This window comes from Periplaneta americana, chromosome 13 (genome assembly GCF_040183065.1).
Source record: "Periplaneta americana isolate PAMFEO1 chromosome 13, P.americana_PAMFEO1_priV1, whole genome shotgun sequence".
In the NCBI taxonomy this organism is placed as follows: Eukaryota; Metazoa; Arthropoda; class Insecta; order Blattodea; family Blattidae; genus Periplaneta; species Periplaneta americana.
The window spans coordinates 137,241,950-137,266,741 of record NC_091129.1 but is presented as its reverse complement, the minus strand read 5'-3'; the positions used below and the strand labels follow the sequence as shown (position 1 = coordinate 137,266,741).

Sequence of the window (24,792 nt, the reverse complement as noted above, 5' to 3'; positions counted from 1 at the left end):
CAAATCAAAGTAAATTAGAGAATCAGGTTTTTTTTTAATCTGTTCGCAAATCAAAGTAAATTAGAGAATCAGGTTTTTTTGGATCTGTTCGCAAATGAAAGTAAATTAGAGAATCAGGGTTTTTTTGGATCTGTTCGCAAATCAAAGTAAATTAGAGAATCAGGTTTTTTTTTAATCTGTTCGCAAATCAAAGTAAATTAGAGGAGCAGGGTTTTTTTATAATCTGTTCGCAAATCAAAATAAATTAGAGAATCAGGAGTTTTTTTGGATCTGTTCGCAAATCAAAGTAAATTAGAGAATCAGGTTTTTTTTGGATCTGTTCGCAAATCAAAGTAAATTAGAGAATCAGGTTTTTTTTTAATCTGTTCGCAAATCAAAGTAAATTAGAGAAGCAGGGTTTTTTTTTTACATGTCGTGAATCCACGACACCGATACTCCCGACTTAAGTATTATCATTCCTTAAAAATTCATCTCCTGTGCCTATGTTTGAACCCCATACCTTGGATCCATTGACAAGTACGGTGATCGTTGATAAGTTTCGAATATAATATCTGTACAATTAGTCTATCGTGCTGCCCAGTATAATATAAAGAAGGCCGTTAATAAAACGTTATGAAATAGAATTTATGGACCATCCTCCTTTTCACTTCAAGGAACTTCCTTTTTCTGTGATGACTAGACCTATATACAATGCATTACATGAAACCTTGTAAAACCTGTTTTAAGGCCAAGTGTCGAACCTAGGACCATCACGAGCTCGTGTAGCGTGCGAGGCGTGCCTGCGTTACCGTCCGGTCGGACCTGCTCCGAGTTCCTGAGGTTACTGCTTCATTTCAAAATGAACCGTGACAATAAAGCAGCAACGCGCCGGCTGCCGCACTTCGCAGAAGCCATTTCCAACGGTCGAAAGGTCAAGGCGCACAGACATAAAAACCCCACAAAAATTGGCAGCCATGGAGCGGAACTCCCATTGGTTCGGATCCCGGCCATGTGCACGATAAGGAAGTCACTCGCACAATCCAAAATTTCCTTTGTTTCAGAGTCTCTTATTGCATTTGAACCTTACGACCAACATTTTACAACTACAATACCGGTATATACATATAGTAAACCCGTTTTATTATTATTACCTAAATCCAACATCACATTCATAAAGGAAACTGAAGGGGAGAGACCTTTCGCTATTATAATCTTACTAAATTTCAAATTGTTTTCCCCCTCTGAATCTATCAGAATAATTTCTAGAAACTGGCAGAGATTATTCTTCGTCTGACAAATTTCGGAATGGATATGAAATAAGCTTAAATTTGCAGATATAATCTACTTACTTACTTACATACTAACTTCATTGCCGCCCTCACATAAGCCCGCCATTGGTCCCTATCCTGAGCAAGATTAATCCAGTCTCTACCATCATATCCCACCTCCCTCAAATACACTTTAATATTATCCTTCCATCTAAGTCTCGGCCTCCCCAAAGGTCTTTTTCCCTCCGGTCTCCCAACTAACACTCTATATGCATTTCTGGATTCGTCCATACGTGCTACATGCCCTGTCCATCTCAAACGTCTGGATTTAATGTTCCTATTACGTTAGGTGAAGAATACAATGCGTGCAGTTCTGTGTTGTGCAATTTTCTCCATTCTCTTGTAACTTCACCCAAATATTTTCCTAAGCACCTTATTCTCAAACGCCCTTAACCCCTGTTCCTCTCTGAAAATGAGAGTCCAAGTTTCACAACCATAAAGAACAACCGGTAATATAACTGTTTTATAAATTCTAACTTTCAGATTTTTTGACAGCAGACTGGAAGATAAAAGCTTCTCAACGGAATAATAACAGGCATTTTCCATATTTATTCTGTGTTTAATTTCCTCCCGAGTATCATTTATATTTGTTACTGTTGCTCCCAGGTATTTGAATTTTTCCACCTCTTCAAAGAATAAATTTCGAATTTTTATATTTCCATTTCGTACAATATTCTGGTCACGAGACATAATCATATACTTTGTCTTTTCGGGATTTACTTCCAAACCTATCTCTTTACTTGCTTCAAGTAAAATTCCCGTATTTTCCCTAATCGTTTGTGGATTTTCTCCTAACATATTCACGTCATCCGCATAGACAAGCAGCTGATGTAACCCGTTCAATTCCAAACCCTCTCTGTTACCCTGGACTTTCCTAATGGCATATTCTAGAGCAAAGTTAAAAAGTAAAGGTGATAGTGCGATATAACCTACATATTGTAAAAAATTACAAACAAATAAGGCGGACACTTATAGAGAGCGAATAACATAACATATCTACAATGCAAGCATGTGTAAGTTTTTGTAATAGGCCTACTAAGTTTGTCATAAAGTATAAAGCGAATGTTTAATATTAGTTCCATTTTAGTGTGAGTATTTAATATCAGTTCATGCAATTTATGCTGACGACTCGTGTATATTTGAAATTGTATTAATAAAGAGGGAACCTTTTAATGTAGAGTCTTACCGTGGGAACAAAGACCATTTTGCGACAATTTTTCAGAGCCACGAGAAGGACGAAGAAAGCAGTAATCGTGGTCTATAAACATCAAGTCGGAAATCCAAGCTGGTACGTCATGAATACAAATTAGAAGCTTCACTGCTCTATTGTCTCCCTCAAGGCAGGTAATGTGAAATTCTGCGTACCTGTGCACTGTGCCTTGCAATTTAATAAGAACAAACAACTAGAACCCAATGCCGTCTTACCCCCAGAATGACACTGAATGAATATTTAGTCCAATTCTAGGGCTGCACAAAAAGCGTATTAAGACAGAAGTGAGTAAAACAATGCTGATGAGATTTAAGAAAGGATTGCCAATACTAAAAAGTTGAAACAATTATTATATTAAGTAAATACTTGTTGAATTATCCACAGTTGCGCTCTTGTATTACTTATTTTTCTGTTACAAAGAGTCAAAATTTCCGTTACCAACCTATCGTCTGTAAAAAGCAACAATATTTCCAACTCGCACACACATTCTCAATTATCAGCTTGCTGATTCGGCCGACAACCTAGACTTCAGTATCTTGTACAAGCTAATACATAGTGTGTATAAAATTAATTAATAAAGGTGTAATATACAATATATATAATACTAAAATGGCTTTATTGAAAGAATGAATGAATATCCATAGCAACGGAAAACAAGAGAGGAAAAGGATAGCCAATAAAAATGATTATAAAATGACCTAGGTGTCCAGGCTAGCCAAAATCTTATTTTTCAACATGCAAAGAAATGCCAATACTATAAATAATATAGTAAAAAATAAGGAATAATACAAGAAGAAAATGGAGAATGATAAATACTTTTATCTTCATGAACATCTCCAAGTTTTATACTGGCTATTACACTTTTACTACGTCATACTACTTTTGACAAATAAAACGGTACGAATGGACGTCTTTCAACCAATTGTGGTTGCTTATCGCACAATTTTATCGCGTCCCTAGCATTTGTTTAATTTTATCGCGTCCCTAGCATTTGTTTAATTTTATCACGTCCCTAGAATTTGTTTAATTTTATCGCGTCCCTAGCATTTGTTTCTTTGTTTGCCAACATTTCACACTGCGCTGGTCTAGACGTCAAAAAAAAAAAAAAAAAAAATAGAAAATTACAAACCACTCCAGTCCATGCACAGCAGTTTCAAATATGACTCGCATTGGCATTCAAGAACAAGAATTAATAAAAATCACTGATCATACCTATGCATCTTCTGAAATCTTATTTACAAATAAATGAAGAGCACCATTCGGAAATCCTGAATAAGTTGAACACACCATGTAGGCTTACATCAACGAGTTCCACTTCTATCACGCACACTTCCAATATAACATTAATTGAACTACCAACCACATTCAAATTGAAAATTGTACATTCAATAATTATTCCTTTTAAAATTATTCATGTTTATTTTTTATGTCATCGTCGTTAATTAAAACTTTTCTAACACTTGTGTATATTATTTAGGTTATGTTATAACTTCTGCTATATGATATTATGGATAGTCACGTATCAGAGATTGTTTAATATTAAGATTTATTGAAAATCATCTGTCAAGTGACGTTGATTACTGGGATTCGGATAATTGCAGTGGAATGCAACCTGTTTTAATAAAAATGAAACTGAATCAACAAAGCCTTCTTGACTAGTAACGCTGCCAACGTGATATAAATTGATAACTTCTCGACGAGAAGGCATTGCTAGTAATCATAACTCACTACTGCCATCTAGCATGCATCTAGCGTAATATTTGTATTGTTGAGATGGTACAATAATATGTTTGAAGACAGTTGTATTTTCGTAAGTCAATTAATATTTTATTGTATTGGAGTACTTCGTTACTTCTAATCTTTATATAATTTCTTCTAATCGCGTAATAGTCAATTAAATCCCACTCGAGTTTTGATTTTCTCTAGATAAATCTCTAGTGAGATTACTGTTGATAAAGCAAAATTAATACAATCATGCTTTAAATTTTAAGGTGAGATTTTCCCAATATCATCATTATCATCATCAACAGGTCGATGGCATTTAAATGTGCTTAAATGTGAAGGCTCATGTCAGTAGATTTACTGGCATGTAAAAGAACTCCTACGGGACCAAATTGCGGCACACGGCGACGCTGCTATAACTTCGGCAGTTGCAGGTGTTGTTAAATAAAACATAATTTAAATTTTAACCATTCTTCCATGTTTTACGCAATATGGCTGTTACAGTCTCATCTCTTCGTTTCTTGGGCCATCCTAGTCTTATCTGCATAAGCAGCTTATATATATATATATATATATATATATGTATGTTACTTTTGAAGATGTTAGCTGCAGCAGAAGAATAGGGAGACAGATTACAATATTTGAGAGTTTATCATTCGCTTTAATTGCCTACAGCGCCAGTGATGAATGGGGGTTTGTGTAAAACTGAATTACGTAACAATAAGACATTTGAACAAGGTACAGTACAGTTATTATTATTATTATCATTATTATCATTATTATTATTATTAGCTTCATTTCGCCATAAATGTTGCAAATAGAATGGTGTGTATAGTCGTAAGATTATTGCTATTTGAGATTGTGTTTGAGTGTATGAGATTACATGGTGAAAAAAATAATGAGGAAATTTTCACTAATACTGTCATATTCTTAATCATAAGAACGATATTGTATTCATTTTTCACAAAAAATGTGAAAATGTTTCACAAAAAAAGACTAGTCTTAGGTGTAGGCCTATTAAAAGTTTTTGTTAAATCCTGTCGTTTTTAACTCTTAATATTATGTTTACTTTGTAATATGTAATTCCAAATAATTTATAGCGCTAAATCTTGTAGATAATTAATTGAAAGAATTCGCTTGTTTGAGAAAGGAGTTATTTTACTTTTGACACGATATTTGTACCAAGATAAACGATAGCTTTAGTTTCGCTTATAGTATCATTGGAATGTCTGTCCTAAACTTACTATCAACCTATAATACTCGTATTAAAATAAAGCTGTCAACATAATGTATCACTATTAATTAAAGAGGGGGCACGCAGTAGAGTAGTGTTTAAGGAGCTACGCTACAAATACGAAGGTAACGTGTTTGATTACCGATAGGGTCATGGATTATTTATTGCATTGATCTAATCCCTTCGGCGACTTAGCCTTTAAGGGGTTAGGTACAACTTACAACAGTAAAATTTTTGGAAATATAAAACATTTTTTTCCTCCATTACTGTATCTTGTACTATAATGAAAATTGGTATGTGTAAAACACTGTCCTTCTGCTATATGGAAAAAGTATTTTTACGATTTAAAAATAATTATATATATATATATATATATACACAATTTTTTTTGCAAAATTCAAAATCTGCAGTTCTCTGTGCAGTGATGAAACGTTTCCCTCATAACTCATAAACTTGTCAACTTTTTCATGTTCTCTCTCTTTTATTTTACTGCTGAAACTCATGTTTACAATATCATGCTTTTTCACCTATATTCCTAACTACATTCCTTAATATATATATTTTTTTTATTTTGTGTTAAAAGAAAATACTGATATTTGGCCATTTTGTAAAATGAAATTATTTTTCATCAGATAATCTGTCGAAGATAGAGAAGTGATCTTGCATCATATTGTAGATATGACATGCATTAATACACACAAGAAATTTCATCGCAGAATGTTGGATAGTTCTTGAGTTATGTGGGAAACGCTTCATCACTGCACAGAGAACTGAATTTTGGAAAAAAAAAATGTAAATAATGTTTTTAAATCATAAGAATATTTTTTCATATATCAGAAGGATAGTGTTTTACACTTACTAATTTTCATTATTGTACAAGATACAGTAATGGAGGAAAAAAATGTTGAATATTTCCAAAATTGTACTGCTGTAAGCTGTACCTAACAGAAGTCAGTCCTAAAGAGTTTTCCTTAAGAATGCAGGCTGCAAGCATATAGGACTGGCATCCCTACTGCTACTAATATCGATTATCTGCAAAGACTCGTGCCACCCTGTGCACTTTCATGAGCTATAATAGGGTAACTATATCAATAAATAAAGCACAAGCGACCTTACGACTTCACGCCCTTAATACATCACCACTTTTCCAGCCATTTTGTCGTATAACTTTCTATAGCTGTTGCTATGGTGAATGCACAATAGAAAGCCGCAGCGTACTTGAGCCATTCTTGATCGCATTGTATAGGAGTCACGCGCCTCCATTGCGTGGCGCTCCTCGGAACGAGACGTCGATATCACTTACTTGTGCTTTAAGCTTTCATAAACTTCACCTGACTCGTAAATTACACGCTCAACTTGCTGACTCCTCGGGCTTTCCTGCCATCCAATTCGTTTTAGGGATCGCTGTTATCACGATTAGTTCTTGTGCTCGTCCACATGTGACACGTAAGATACAGTGATCCTGCAGTTTCCGGAAGACGGGGAAGGTTTTATTGGAAGTGCCCTAGAAAATTTTCGAAATTTCACCATTATCTATAGGGGAATGTGGGGCAGGACGGGGTATAGCCTCTATCTTCCCAACAAGTAGTGCAATCTACCGAATTTTTTTAGAACTTCGTCAACTCATGTAAATATATCATCACACAACACTTACTGCCATTCCTTGCATATGTTGTATGTTATTCGGTTGCTGCATCATTCATTTGCAACTTTAAAGTGTTCTCTTGTCACACGTAATTAGAAATGAGATGTATTTAGATATTCTATTTTAATGTCATATTATAAAGTGCTTACCTGGCTTTTAATTCCGAAACTTTCTTAAATTTCGTGCGTTATTTTTCCTGCCAATACCTCATAACTTAGAAATTGTGACTGTGGGGCAAAACGGGGTGGGGCATAACAGGGCAGTACGTCCTGCCCCACGTCATATTTAATTAAATTTCACCTCCTGTAATGGGTTCGTTCTGCTGTTTGTCAGAAGAAGGTTGGATTAGATGCGTATCATGCCTGAAATGGGCTCACAATTGTTGCGCAGGAGTAGACAGTGAAGATGAGGATGCCACGCACATTTGCGTATTTTGCGAATGACTTTTTCTCAAGTAAACTTGTAAAATGTTGTAGTATTCACACTTTCAGTATATAATTTTTGTCACTTTTGCCATTTAATTATTACAAAAAATAGATACCCCATTTTGCCCCATACGTGGGGCAGAACGGGGAAAAACACACATTTCGAAAAACTAATTTATTTTAAGGTTATAATGACCGGATTTCACTCGAAGTGCATATTGTTTTACTTGTTTACAGTGTAATAAAAGCATATATGTCATAAAACCCATACATTTACATTATTTGATACCAAATAAAAGCATTCAAACATTAACTACCCCGTCCTGCCCCATGTTCCCCTACCTTCACGGGTTAGGACTTTAATTGGCCTGGCACATCTTTAAGATACGTCACTTCTTTATTGTCGGCTCACTAACGTCCTACTTTTTGTTCTCTTGATTGTGAATTTTATACGGTATTCATTTGGGGCTTATTCTTGTTATGTGTTCAAACCAATTTTTTCGATAAAGATTGATTTTAATTGTAGGCCTAATATTTTAAATTTCAAGTTCCTGTTTTATTTCTTGCTTATGTTCATGGTTGTTTAGTAGGCCTATATATTCTCGAGAAGTCTTAATAATTTCATGCCAGCGTCTTAAGGGGTTAGGTACAGCTTACAGCAGTAAATTTTTTTAATTATTCATAATTTTTTTCCTCCATTACTGTATCTTGTACAATAATGAAAATAGTATATATAAAACACTGTCCTTCTGTTATATGAAAAAAATAATTTTACGATTAAAAAAAATATTTATATTTTTTTTTCCAAAATTCAAAATGATGGTAGTTCTCTGTGCAGTGATTAAGCCTTTCCCTCATAACTAAAAAACTATCCAACGTTCTCTGATGAATTTTTTTGTGTATATTTATGCATGTCATATTTACAATATGATGCAAAATCACTTCTCTACCTTTGATAGATTGTCTGATAAAAATAAATTTATTTAAAAAATGTTCAGATATTCAGTATACTCTTCTAACATAAAATAAAATAATATATTATTTATTAAGGAATGCAGTTGAAAGAGCATGTAAAGATGAGTTTCAGCAATAAAATAAAAGAGAGAGAACATGAAAAAGTTAACAAGTTCATGAGTTATGAGGGAAACGCTTCATCACTGCACAGTGAACTGCCATCATTTTGAATTTTGAAAGAAAAAATATAAATAATTTTTTAATCGTAAAAACATTATTTTTCATATAGCAGGGCAGTGTTTTAGGCCTACATATACCAATTTTCATTATTGTACAAGATACAGTAACGAAGGGAAAAATTGTTAAATATTTCCAAAAATTTTACTGCTGTAAGCTGTACCTAAGCCCTTAATGGATTTTATTTGTTGATTTGGTATGCCCATGTTTTAGAACCTATCACAGCTTGGGCAGCGCCATGGTCCTATAAAATGTTTAATCTGATGATATGATTGTAATACAAGATACTGAAACAAAACTACAAAAAGCAGTATATGAACTAAACAGAATATGCCAGAAGCATAACTTTCACATATCAAATACAAAAACAAAAGTAATGGCATTTCAAGGCAAAAATACTGTGAGATCTAAGATTGAAATAGATAATAGGGCAGTAGAACAAGTAACAAATTTTAAGTACCTGGGATGTGATGTAAATTACAGAAAGGATAACGATATAAAAATAAAATTACAATCATTCCAGACAGTATGTGGCACAATTAATAGAACTTTGAAGAATAAAAGCAGAAAGGAAACAAAAATGAAATTCTACAATGTAATGGCAGTCCCTACTCTTTTATATGGAAGTGAAAGTTGGGTTACAACAAAACCTGAAGTTAGTACAATACAAGCGGCAGAGATGAGATTCTTGCGGAAAGTAAAAGGATGCACGAGATTAGATAGAATTAGAAATGAAGATATTAAGCAGGAACTAGTATTATACCCACTGATTGATAAAATAGACAATTACAGACAAGATTGGAAATTACGTGTAGAGACAATGGACGACTACAGACTTCCTAAGAAAGCAATAAATTATAAACCAAAAGAACGAAGAGATCAGGGACGACCAATGAAAAGATGGAATGACCTTTGAAGCCGGAACGGGCAATCGCCTATACCATGAAGTGAAGAAGAAGAAGAAGAAGAAGAAGAAGAAGAAGAAGAATTTATAGTGTGTAATAGTTTCTGATAGGCCTACTTATGGAGTTTATTTTTAAAATTGCTAGTCCCATCATGTAATACTGAATCACAAATGCTTTAAAATCTTTTCTTGTTCTAAAATGTCTTTGCGGAAGACAGTTCCTTTATTCAACTGTTTGTTTTTCATTTCTCAATCTTGCTTGCATTCTAGCATAAATATTACTTTGTATGTTAGAAGAAAGAAGCGACTTAGATGTGTTTACTTTAATGAGCCAAGTGTACCAAGATATGACTGCGGGAGAACCCACGAATTTTCCTACACGCCGTTGATAAAGAGAGAGTACGTAATGGGAAATACACAGCTGCCTGAGATCTCGGTAATTATCTCAAGACTTCGGGATTTTTCCAGCGTAATAAATTGCAGATAGTTGGTATCACTGGTATATCTATCATTACCGTTCTGTACATTACAAAACACAAATTTATTGAAAGATCCTACAAATTTAGAGAATATCTAATGGTGGAAAGTATAGAAATTATGAAACTAGAATAATTAAAATCACATGCAATAACGACGATGTCGACGGTAATGGTAATTATAATAATTATAACAAGCTGCACCAATATATGCTTATTAATTTATTATTTCTTTGTCTTCATTCTTAATGTTCCTTCTTTCTTCTATTTCTTTCTTCCTTTCTCTCTTATGTACCTGTAACGAGAAAATTATCCAAATGCGAAACATCAAAGGCTTAAGACTTAACTCAAGCTAACGTGTCTTAGATGTAATGGACTAGCTGTGAAGTGCGAATTGTTATGTACTTCAAGATATCTAGTGTAAGAGAAAGCGAGAAATCAGTTGACAAACCAAATCAGGGTCGCGGAATCTTGAGAAGGTTTCGTGGAGTACTAGATAAATATGAAAAAATAACATTTATTTTACTGTATATTTAAAATTGTACTGTACCGGTATTGTAGTAACAAATATAAATGATACTCGGGAGGAAATTAAACACAGAATAAATATGGAACATGCCTGTTATTATACGGTTGAGAAGCTTTTATCATCCAATCTGCTGTCAAAAAATACGAAAGTTAGAATTTGTAAAACAGTTATATTACCGGTTGTTCTTTATGGTTGTGAAACTTGACTCTCACTTTGAGAGAGGAACACAGGTTAAGGATAAGGTGCTTAGGAAAATGTTTGGGCTAAGAGGGATGAAGTTACAGGAGAATGGAGAAAGTTAGACAACACAGAACTGCACGCATTGTATTCTTCACCTGACATAATTAGGAACATTAAATCCAGACGTTTGAGATGGGCAGGACATGTAGCACGTATGGGCGAATCCAGAAATGCATATAGAGTGTTAGTTGGGAGGCCGGAAGGAAAAAGACCTTTGGGGAGGCCGGGACGTAGATGGGAAGATAATATTAAAATGGATTTGAGGGGGTGGGATATGATGGTAGAGACTGGATTAATCTTGCTCAGGATAGGGACCGATGGCGGGATTATGTAAGGGCGGCAATGAACCTCCGGGTTCCTTAAAAGCCAGTAAGTAAGTACTGTACCGGTATTGTATTTGGATTACAATTTATTATATTATTTATAATAACACATGCACCCCAAGTCTGATTAATGTTACTAGTCAGCGATGTATGCAATGGAGGGGGAAAGGAATTTTCCACTCTACCACATTATCTCTTGGTTTAGTTGCCTCATGAGTGATGTCTTATTGGTGTCACTTGCGAGGTTCCAATCAGTCTTCGGACTTCTGACTAAACATACATGCAATAACTCATGAATTAAATTTGTCCGTCATGATTTTTCCCATTATTGTTCTGTTAATTTATTCATTTAAATCAAAATTTTGTTTTTGTTTTTTTTTTTTGCTTATTTTAACTGTGTGCCTATTACACTCTTCTAAAACATTTAATTTAGCAATAAACGTTAAAAATTGCATATGTGGAGTATAATACAAATAAATGGCAGTGGTATGTAATGTTCAAGCTCTGGCATTAATAGTAGTTCAGTTATGGTGAATATCATTATTGAAAATGAATCAATTATATAGCCTAGCTTCTTTACATTCTAAATGTACGTATTAACATTCTTTTCAGAATTAGACTAACTTCATGCGATTTTTAGATATGAAATCTACTGCAAGAATTATTTTGTTATTTTATTCGGTTTGATATTAACAGCGTATTTCCCAAATTACAATCTTGTGCGTTGGTTCTTTTTTCTGCACAGTTGCAATTTGATGACCAATATTTCGAAGTAACTGAATACATTAAGCAAACGCCGCGATTTACCGGCAACTTCTTCATCTCTACTATACTGCGGGTCTGCATCCTATATGCACACAGGCGTTACTCTGTGGGAAATCATCTGGTTTAGCGTTGTTGCCATTATAGGTCAATAATATTAAGTCATTCGCTGCTCATCTGGAGCATTTGGAGGCGCTCGAAGATTTTTAAATATTTTGTTGTCATTTTGCTAAAACACCCGAATGTCGCAAATAAAATAAAAACTACATTAAAAATATATGTCGGTTTCCAATGCCAAGCAACAGAGGAATTCATTGTCTATTCTCAACTGGTCTCGATTCAATACTCTGTCTTCAAAATGCACCTTGCCCAAGACCTAGCAGGTTGTGGGGCAATAAGATTTTGAATCGGTATGTTCGCACATTTATTCTACAAAAGGACACAAGCGCTATCATGATAGCATTTGTTATCAAGAGCTCAGAAAATAGTTATTGTGCGAGATCGTGCGTATTTGCTTGTTTTCCGCACAGAACCAATACGCGGTAAGTGTGAAATACCACATTCAGTATTCCCAACGTAACACACACAACAATTTCCCTCTTCTTACCGCTTAAGCGCGACATTCATTTTACTGCTTTAGGCTTTTAACATATCATTTTTAGAGACGTTTAACATAGTAATTATTATAAATTGGAAACTTACCACTGCAATTTCACCTAAATTGCAATGTTAATTATTGTTTTTAAATATTTGCAAAAATTAAGTAAAGTCTACTACTCCACGAAACTTATTGCATTCCTGATACAAGTAACATTAAGGAAGCCGTGAAAAAATCAACAAGATTCCAGATGCGGATGTTATTACTGCAATATGTTATATAAATAATATTGTTAAAATATTAAAATGAAAAATAAATCATTACATAACCTTACCGTTTGTTTTAAGTTCGCATTTATAGACTGGGGGAAAAAAAGACAGACGTATATCATGGCCTGCTGGAGTATAGTAAACACAGAAAACATTTTATAACAACAATGTTGAAGAAAGATATTTTGGTGTTCCGAAGTTGCCGTCATTAAACAGAAACCAACATGGAGATTTCATTGCAACTAATTAGAAATTCGTCTTTCAGGTATGTAATAAACGATCTTCGCACAAAATAATGTACGATACACGAGCGGTATGTTTGTTTTCATGTTCTCGGAAATTAAAAAAGCTCAACTACGTTTCGCTTTTTCAATCTTTTCCTCGACCATGAAAACGTCAACATACCGCTCTTGTAACGTATATTACTATTGTAAACCTGAACATAGAATTTTGCCTTTATGTTTTATTCATATACAAAAGGATCTTTTATATGCAATAAGAACACTACTTTGTAAATTTCACACAAAAAAATACTGGTATTCTTAACTTTACTTATTATTCTACTTATTATTCAGATCAGTATTTTAGCAAAACCAACTTATCTTCGACAGTAGACTTTGACAATCTATAAAGAACGTGAATAAAAATAACTGTTAGAGCAATACGCTTTATGAGAACAATTGGCTACATATTATCTCACTAAAGGGGAACGAATACCGTATACGAATTGGATCAACATCCCAAAGCCACCGGCGTGGCTCATTCGGTGAAGGCGCTTGCCTGCCGTTCTGAAGTTGCGTTCGGGCGCGGGTTCGATCCCCGCTTGGACTGATTACCTGGTTGGGTTTTTTCCGAGGTTTTCCCCAACCGTAATGTGAATGCAAGGTAATCTATGGCGAATCCTCGGCCTCATCTCGCCAAATATCATCTCGCTATCACCAATCTCATCGACGCTAAATAACCTAGTAGTTGATACAGCGTCGTTGAATAACCAACTAAAATAAAATCAACATCCCATACGAAATTCAATGCATAACTAGCGACGGAAATGAAAACAACACGTAATGAATGTATTCTACATTATGGCTTCAACAGATCAGCCGGTACATAGCAAAAGGAAGATCTTTCGAAAGACCATAGGATAGATAGAGCGAGATTACATCAAGACCATGACAGACTACCAGGCCCAATATTTTCAGAGTGATGATGATTACGATGGTGGTGAAATACTGTTTTCTCCTCCGATGGAAGAAGCATTTCATCCTAAAATTCATTGTCTTTGCCAGAATTTGGACCGGAGATACTTGAGTCCAGAGCCTAGCCCAGTAACTAGACTACCGGAAACATTTAGAAAAATGGAAATACTTTTTTATTTGAAATACTCATTTTTGTGACTACTACAAGGGTAAAAATGAATCAGACTATTAGTAAGCATTCAGATTAACGTTCTGCACTGTACTATGGAAATTCGTTTGTGCATTGTTTCTCATTCAACATATTATCTTTTTGTGCGAGATCGTGCGTATTTGCTTGGTTTCCGCACAAAACCAATCCGCGGAAAGTCTAAAATTCCACATTCAGTATTCCCAACCTAACACACATAACAATTTCCCTCTTCTTACCGCTTAAGTGACATATTGATTTTACTGCTTTAGGCTTTTAACATATTATTTTTAGAGACGTTCAATATAGTAATAATTATAAATTGGAAACTTACCACTGCAATTTCACCTACATTGCACTGTTAATTATTGTTTTTAAATATTTGCAAAAATTAAGTAAACTCTACAACTCCACTAAAGTTACTGCATTCGTGACAATAACATTAAGGAAGCCGTGAAAAAATCAACAAGATTCCAGACTCATCATAGACTGGGGGAAAAAAAAAGACAGACGTATATCACGGCCTGCTGGAGTATAGTAAACACAGAAAACATTTTAAAGCAACAATGTTGAAGATAGATATTTTTGTTTTGCAAATTTGCCGTCATTGAACAGAAACCAAGATGGAGATTTCATTGCAACTAATTAGAAATTCCTCTTTCAGGTATGTAATAAACGATCTTCGCACAAAATAATGTATGGTACACGAGCGGTTTTTTTTTTTTTTTTTCAATTCTCGGAAATTAAAAAAGCTCAACTACGTTTCGCTTTTTCAAACTTTTCTTCGAACATGAAAAGTTCAACATACCGCTCTTGTAACGCATATTACTATTAAATTGATTTAATCGCATTTTCATAACAGCTTCAAGAATCGAACCCGCATCAACCATGTATACGGTTACCATAGCCTTGAACAGCGAAGCATGAGGGCACTTGAAACCCGCAGGAGTGTCCGATAATGTACAACTTCCTCTTGTTTCCATGTGGGTCTCGAAAATAAGAGTCGTTCGAATAAATTCTCGCGTCCAAGCAATAGTGCGAAGCATGAAAATAGACATACCATGAAAGTTTGCCTTAATGTTACCGTTAGACTAAATTGAAACTAATATTCTAGTATAATATTGTCCTGTGTCCTGCGCCATAGCCGTGTTATCTAAAACGTCATGTCTTAGAATAGCTATATGGAATGATTGCTTGTTCGAATCCTCATAAGGGAAGACATTTTCTCATGAAATTTCGGCCAGTGCATGAGACATACCCATCCAGCACCATGATAAATTTGGAGAGCTACAGTGAGTAGCAGCTCGGTTGGTAGAGCAGCTGGCTACGGAGTGGAAGGTCCGGGGTTCGATCCCAGGTGGTGAAAGGATTTTTTCTCGTTGCCAAACTTTCAGAACGGCTCCGAGGTTCACTCAGCCTCCTATAAAATTGAGTACCGGGCCTCTCCCGGGGGTAAAAGGCGGTCAGAGCGTGGTGCCGACCACACCACCTCATTCTAGTGCCGAGGTCATGGAAAGCATGGGGCTCTACCTCCATGCCCCCCAAGTGCCTTCATGGCATATTGCGGGGATATCTTTTTTTACAGTAAGTAGCAAAATACAATTACGAAAGCCAACTAGAACGGCTGGGAGTTTATCGCGCTAACCACACGATATCCCCTTACTAATTGGATAACGTCCAACTCTGCTGAGGTATTTGAACGTGAGGCCTGCAATAGGCTGGTAGGCCTTGGGTCTCGATGTATTGTCTCGCAACGGATTTGGTAAAAGTTTTTTTGTTATTCCGCGCAAAAATGTTGTTTAATTACTTCAAAAAATGGAGCTCATTAAATTTAATATACTTTCTCATTGTTACTATAATCCAAAGAGTAAAACTATCACTATAACAAGTGAAGGTATGTCTAATTGCCCACGATTGCATACTTGTAGAACTCTTTCTTTTGCAATCACAAAATCAGCCCTGTCTCAGGAATTTTCAACACATAATAATGAAAAATGATGTTAGTTCTCACCAATCCTCGACCGTAAACTTGTTACTACGGTCAGTCAGGACTTCAAAAGCTCTGTCTAATAGGCGGAAGAAAATCACACTAGGCCTACTATCCACAATCTAAAGCAAAATGCTCTGCGGACACTCATACCATTTCCTACTCTGCCCCCCCCTCAATTTTTATATTACGTTATTATTATACTTCTGCATATTTTTTTATTTATCTGCCATAGATACACTATACAGAATAAACAGTTTTCTTTGTAAAAACATTTTTAAAAATGCAGGAGTCAATTTTTTAACAAATCGCTGATTTTGTAACTTTTTTAAATAAATTATTTTTTTAAAGATTGGTGCGCTGTATTTAATATGTATAATGCTCGGATAAACTTACTCGTAAATACAGAATATCAACAACATCCATGCAATACTTAGGATAAATTTCTGTAAAGACAGGTGAGTAATATATTGAAAATAACTTTTTAGACAGTCGTTTCATAATGATGACTTTTCGATTCTCATTTTAGTATCGAAAAGTCATTGATTTCCGCATCCATAAATTAACGTGCTTAAAAGTAAATTTCCGTGTCTAAAAGTAGGCCTACTTTTAAGGAGGCTTTATTAGAAATACTGAAAACATAAATTCCAAGTATTTATGTATTATAAATATTCACAACATAATTATTTAAATTTGAAATTACAACATTTGGAGATTTGATACATACGTTATTCATTTCCGAATCACTCATTTTCTTAATTATATTTATCACTTTCGTTGTAATAATTATAATTATATTTCAAAATTAAATAACAAGCAGAACTCCACTTAAACAACTTACTAACAACCAGTAAAACAATCACCATAGCCTATTACAGATCCAAATGCCGTGAAATTTATCTCTTTCCATACAAATGTAATACCACAGTCTAGTAAATACTGTCACGAAGCTTGAGTTTATGAGGGTACTAGGAACAATAGACTGTGCAGGTACTATTTCGCATTGTCTGTAATGAGGCGATAGTAGCGATCCTAGTGGTTAGCAACTATCTATGGATGCATATTTACTACGTATATTGAGTTTCGTGACTATATACTAGACTGTAGTAATACTATTTCGTCTTTAATGTCAGAAGTACGTCATTGCGAGAGAAGGAATCAACAATTTTATTCTCTTTAAAATATAAATGCATTAGGGATTCTAGAGCGACTGTCTCAAAAAATCTTGTATGAAACACGTCCGAAACTAGCGTTTAAGCATCGCCATGTTGTCCACCGACCCGAAATCTTCACTTCTCGTGCTTAAAACGCTATCATTTCGCAACTTCTTACATAAATAGCTGTTTAGATAGGCAAAATGAAATCGTGAAGTTTGCCAAAATCTCGAAATATATTTATTCCAGTGTAATAAGATACTGTTTTTAATTCTCAGAACGAGAAGACAAAATAAACTTTCATTCTATAAATATTCTCAGCCATTCATCGGGAAATCTCAAGTCAGCAGTGCTGAAAATAATTTTTCACTGTAACTGAGAGGGAAAATTGCAAGATATACGCACTGCTCGTTTAAACAGAAGGTCTCGATCTTAAATTCTATGAACTGAATGTGTTAAGTAGAAATCATATATTCGGATAGTTTATATCACCAGAAAACCAATAGAATATGCTTCTACTCTTTATTGACTGATCATTGCGCCAATACAAGCCCTGTAGTAAAAAATACAATTTAAAATTAAAATATAAAGTAGTTTATTATAATTTTTATATAATTTCAAACTGTATTCTCTCTGTTAAAATTGTGATTTCATACCTTAAACGTAGTACATCTCAATTTGATCTGGTCTTTGTTCCTGGGGAATCACAAATTTATTCTGTCGGAAGTATAAACTGACTTTGCTTTTATTTTTGTTCTTCTGACCTCTCATAGCTGATACTAATATTTTCTGCCGTGTATGTTTCGCTGTATTAGTACCTCTATTGGGCCTTGTCCATGTATGGTGGGTCCCTATCACCACGGCATGGCGCGACCTCAGGTTGCGGATAGAGGAGACGGCCTCCAGATATGGAGGGTAGCTGCGAATATATTGAATAAGCAGTCGTGGACAGGCGATAAGGGGTGGTCCTCCAGCTTGGGGGTTGGGCGAAGGGCTAACAACCCATCACCGTAAAAAACAGCTTGTTACGAATCCCTACAATAAGTATCGTGACCAGAATATTGTACGAAATGGAAATATGAAAATTGGAGATTTATCCTTCGAAGAGGTGGAAAAATTCAAATATCTTGGAGCAACAGTAACAAATATAAATGACACTCGGGAGGAAATTAAACGCAGAATAAATATGGGAAATGCGTGTTATTATTCGGTTGAGAAGCTCTCATCATCCAGTCTGCTGTCCAAAAATCTGAAAGTTAGAATTTATAAAACAGTTATATTACCGGTTGTGAAACTTGGACTCTCACTCTGAGGAACATAGGTTAAGGGTGTTTGAGAATAAGGTGCTCAGGAAAATATTTGGGGCTAAGCGGGATGAAGTTACAGGAGAATGGAGAAAGTTACACAACACAGAACTGCACGCATTGTAATAATAACAATAATAATAATAATAATAATAATAATAATAATAATAATAATAATAATAATGATTTATTTAACCTGGCAGAGTTAAGGCCATACGGCCTTCTCTAACACTCAACCAGGAGTAAAGACTGCGTTACAAAAACACTACAAATTTACAAATTACACTACAATTTTACACACAAAACTGAATAAGATAATAATAATAATAAAATATAAACAACAAATAAGAAGAAATCAGACATAATATATAACATACAGAAAGAAAGAAAAAAGCATAATAATATGTGAACAGCAGGTCAAAATAAATGAGGCATACAAAAAAAAAGACAATTATTCATAATAATAATAATAATAATAATAATAATAATAATAATAATAATAATAATAAAAATAGTAATAATGATAATAATAATAATAATAATAATAATAATAATACTAATAGTAGTAATAAAATAGTGCAGTACAAAGTATACAGTGAAGTATTCTTCACCTAACATAATTAGGAACTTAAAATCCAGACGTTTGAGATGGGCAGGGCATGTAGCACGTATGGGCGAATCCAGAAATGCATATAGAGTGTTAGTTGGGAGACCGGAGGGGAAAAGACCTTTAGGGAGGCCGAGACGTAGATGGGAGGATAATATTAAAATGGATTTGAGAGAGGTGGGGTATGATGATAGAGACTGGATTAATCTTGCACAGGATAGGGACCAATGGCGGGCTTATGTGAGGGCAGCAATGAACCTTCGGGTTCCTTAAAAGCCATTTGTAAGTAAGTAATTGGGCCTTGTACTTTGAGTACTTATACCATTACTTCTTTATTTTTCGTCTTTCCGCCTGCTATCAGCATTTTTCTTCAAATTTCATCTCTGCTATTTGAGACGACGTTTGTCTAAATTTCTTAGAACCCAAAATATCGATACAAAGGAGATAATGGGGTAGGGTGGCCAGTTCCTTTCCCCCTCCGTTGCATACATCGCTGACTAGTAACATATTACACTAATCAGACTTAAAATGATTTACAATTATTATTATTATTATTATTATTATTATTATATATTTGAGAAATATGTATGCTGTCAAATTCATTAATTTCTACAATATTGTATGAGAATGATAATATACTTTCAATGTGTATTTTTCTGCATGGGTAACACAAAGAATTTATTTAGCTTTACAGCGCTCTTTAAAAACCGTTACCTATTGTGCTGTCATTCAAATAATTGGAATCCTTATCTTGATATAAAAAAGCAGAATGACGTGTATTCACTTGGTTGGTAGGAAGTTCCAGGTTGCATAACTCATAGGTCGCGTGACCATGGAAACTGAAAGAAACAAATTGGTGCAGGCAGGTGCATTCGACGCCTTCCTTTCCCTTTTACATATGAATGAATGGATGGACGATGCAAGGCCAGGAAAATGCTGTATGTCTTATAAACTGAAGTGAACAAGATAGCATTTCCTGGTTAACTGCATAGAAGTTTTACATTGTTAGGCGTTTCTTCATCTAGGTTTATGGGATGATGTACCAGATTATTCAGTTTAAGAAAAAGTAAGAGCTAAAATCAGGACAATACAGTATTCTTCACCCTTTCATTACTATCTTCTGAGCTAAAGCGCTGAAAAGTATGTAGAGATTACAAATAGCTGCATGTATAAAATAATGACAATTCTCTTGGCAGACCGCCAGTTCATTTTTCTTAGCGAGCATAGAAGACGAACTTCAAAGAAAGACCAACCAACCACTTTTAGGTACTGAAAATTTTAATTTCAAAATATCGAATGAGAAATCAAAGTATGAATGACTCCTATGGTACAGGGTATTTTGGGCTCACGTAACCATTAACAGGACAAATTTAAATAATAATAATAATAATAATAATAATAATAATAATAGTAGTAGTAGTAATAACAATAATAATAATAATAATTATTATTATTATTATTATTATTAATTTTCATTAGGCATCCCGCCTAAGACTCGCGTTACGGAATGAGTGCGCGCTGGTTCGAGTCCTCATGGGAGAAGAAATTTTCTCATGAAATTTCGGCTAGTGTATGGGACCGGTGCCCACCCAGCGTCGTGATGCACTTGGGGAGCTACGATAGGTAGCGAAATCCGGTTGCGAATACCAGCTATAACGGCTGGGGGGGGATTATCGTGCTAACCACACGATACCCCCATTCTGATTGGATGATCGTTCACCTCTGCTTCGGCATGTGGGCGTGAGGTCAGCAGCCGGCTGGTCGGTCTAGGCCCTTCACGGGCTGTAGCGCCACGGATTATTATTATTATTATTATTATTATTATTATTATTATTATTATTATTATTATTATTATTATTATAGGCTATAAAATACAAAGTATCACTATTTCAATATCTATGTGGTACAATAAGATAAATTTTCCACGATAAAATGATAAAAGGAGCAAAATTACATAACATAATGATAGTTCCAACCCATCTCGCACAATGCAAAAATCATATGTTATAAAATATATGAGAATGAAATTTCTGAAAACAGTACGAGGTTACAAATCTTTCAATAGATTGAGAATGAAGACATACAGAAACTTTTTCCATTGAAGGTTAAACAACAACATAACATTTGATGTATGTGTGTACTTGACACAATAGTTTGAAAATACAGGACAACAAACTTTCACAAGGCAATAAACTACAACACGATAGAATGAAAACTGGTAGGGTGCTCAAAAAGGACATAAGCAGAAGAATCCTGCGCATGGGTAGGTGTCGAAACAGATATAAATTAAACCAAGTTTAGAGATTGATAATAATGGTGAATGGTGATGATGTTGATAAAATAAGAAAGAAAGTGACGATGAAGAATGAAAATGGTACGATAACTATGGTGATGATGGTAGTGGTGATGATGACAAAGATGAATGTGATTGTGATTGGAAAGATTCAGAGAATATGATGAAGAGAAAGAAGAAGATGGTTAAGATGAAAAAGATGATGTTAATTAAAATTACGAAAATAGATTACACCTATGCGTGATGTTTTATCTTATTTATAGGAACATAATTATGTTAATATAGAATTGTCAAATAATCCATTACATTCTTTACAGCAGAGTTTCTCAGCCTTTTCTGTAAGCGTACCCCCTTACGCTTCCATTATTTTAAGTGCCCTCGTAGTAAATATAAAAAATACAAGAAGCTAATTTTAATGTGTAACAACCAATGTGAAAATTACTATTATACACCTCTATTAACATACTCATGTTATTTTTGTAGTAATGCAGTGTAGAGGATTCAACGCAATAAATACCAACTTATGAAATTGATAAATTGATTGTATTGACTGAAAAATACAGGAATTCTGTAATAATTATTGTTATTTAAAACTACATAACATTAAGTTTAGAGTCTTGCGGAAACACTGTACAGTATTAAAAATTAATTGAGGCGTTAAGAAACTGTGAGTCTGGTTAAGAAACAATTTAATGGAAAAACTGAGCTGGTTTCCGTAAAACCATTCTTGGCTCAGCTTACTTATAGCTACAATTAAACCATTTTCTGGGTTAAACTGCTTCGTGTCTCTTTATTTCAGTTAGATATGAAAACATTGACTCAGAAATTGGCTATGTGGAAGCAAAGGGAAGATGTTCAGTCAAGGCAATGCACTTGGAACACAGTATTAATCCTTAATGAGTAACATACACTAATTATTTATCAATATCATGGATGAAAAAAATTACCCTTTTAGTCCTCTTCGAGTACCCTTGCCTCTACAACTCAAAATCGTCGAAAGTAAAGTAGTACTTTATTATCTTGAAACAAAATATGGTTGAAATAAACTGTATAGTCCTCGGCGGTCTGAATGTTACATACTGCATACGAGGTTCAAAGGCTCAAGCCCGGCAGAGAATGATTAATTCTGAAGAGCAATAAAACCCATAACTTGGCTTATTCTGGTGAGATATAGGGGAGAGTCGGGTAGTATCGGACATCGGGTAATATCGGACAGTGAGTTCCTTTCATCTACCACACGATGATAGTACCTGATTGACATGGTTACGTTTCTGTGATGTCGCATAGAGAAACGTAACTATGTCATTCAGGTACTACCATATGGTGCTAGATGAAAGAAACGCACTGTCCGATATTACCCGATGTCCGATACTACCCGACTCTCCCCTAAAGCCGTATGTCTCGTATCATGTATTTACGGCACATAAAATTCCGGTTCCTGGTAGAAGAATTAACAAAACACTACAGTACTGTAATTATGGTTAGGAAATAGTGTTGTCACTTCAGATCAATATACTGTAGTTTGTTAGTTCGGCCATAGAAGACGGTGATATTATGTTAGTCATACAGAAAATAAAATTCATGGCCGTAAAAAATGCCACTTGAAAGCAACATTATATAAGTAGCCAAATTTGACTTGTTATATTGAATTATTTCAACGTTACAATTGCTTGTTTGTTAAACATGTGTATATGATAACGTTATGAAATTTGTGTTCTTTTGTTTTGTATGGTTTTGGAAAATACTATTTCAATTAATGCTCAGTCATAAATGTTGTAACTAAAACCTTGTGCATCCTTCGTGTTTATCGTACGGCTCGTCCTCCCATCACACTTATATTATTATTTTTTTTAATGTACCAAAGTACATATGATATTTCCATGCAGATATTCTGCGTCATCATACGATGAAAGAGTAATGGAACGGAGAAAAATTCTCTCCGGCGCCGGGATTTGAACCCGGGTTTTCAGCTCTACGTGCTGATGCTTTATCCACTAAGCCACACCGGATACCCACCCCGGCGCCGGACAGAATCGTCTCAGATTAAGTTCCAACTCTTGGGTTCCCTCTAGTGGCCGCCCTCTGTACTACGTCATAGATGTCTATGAACGTAGGACTAAAGTCCACACATGCGGTGAGGTGCACTCGTTATGAGTGACTAGTTGGCCGGGATCCGACGGAATAAGCGCCGTCTTAAATCATATATATTATTATTATTTAATGTAGCGAAGTACATATGATATTTCCATGCAGATATTCTGCGTCATCATACGATGAAAGAGTTACCTGCAATTTGCTTACGTTTTCACTGTGCCTAAACGAGACGCTCTACTGTAACTCAGAAATCAAAGATAGTTTTATACAGAATGTTTTTTTTTTTTTTGTTGCAGACTGGAGATGTGTCGGAGTTGCAGGCGTTGGCACGGCTGTCGGAGTGCAACGTGTACGCGGCTCTGAACGCGCGCAACCAGTTCCGAGCACCCACAGAGTTCGGCCTGTGTCTGGCGGGGGGTCGCGCCGCACTCACCTGCCTGGCCTGCGAGTCTGAGCGCTCACGAAACTGCTGGCTCACCGCCATGAGGCTCGCCAAGGTAAGGAAGAACCCTATATTCCAATTAGCGAGTAATCCAGTGCATTAATTAGCTACATATTCCACTTGTTACTCAACAATTGCAGCACAACTCGTGAGAATGTTTTTATTTTTTATTTTATTGGGTTATTTTACGACGCTGTATCAACATCTCAGGTTATTTAGCGTCTGAATGAAATGAAGGTGATAATGCCGGTGAAATGAGTCCAGGGTCCAGCACCGAAAGTTACCCAGCATTTGCTCGTATTGGGTTGAGGGAAAACCCCGGAAAAAACCTCAACCAGGTAACTTGACCCGACCGGGATAACTCGTGAGAAGAGGGTAAATTTACAAGAAATGGAGCTCTTTCCCAAATTCCCTTATGTATGTATCCTCGGGATCCGGAATTTTTCGTTACCGATTTTTCGTCACCTGGCGATTTCGTCACATTACATTTTGTCACCGATTCACTTCTGTCACCACCATATTTTGTCACCAATTTAATTTCATCATCACTATTCGCCACCACAATTTTCCCTCCTTCGTGTCGCTTCCCATGATACCTTTGCAAAATGATACGTATTCAAACAGGAAAATATCTTGAAGAAGAAAACACCGAACTAAGAAGCCAGTTTCATTCCTTGGTTGCATTGGTCTTTG

General features: G+C 35.2%; 1 protein-coding gene across 2 annotated transcripts in view; it reads left to right on the top strand.

The window, feature by feature from the left end:
• The window catches only part of LOC138712477 (growth factor receptor-bound protein 14-like), a 428,407-nt gene that overhangs the window by 384,309 nt on the left and 19,306 nt on the right, over window positions 1–24,792 (top strand). For both annotated transcript variants that reach the window (XM_069844332.1, XM_069844333.1), the window contains exon 8: window positions 23,954–24,154. In XM_069844332.1, coding sequence (XP_069700433.1) covers window positions 23,954–24,154 — 201 coding nt within the window. The remainder of the gene's footprint in view (window positions 1–23,953; window positions 24,155–24,792) is intronic.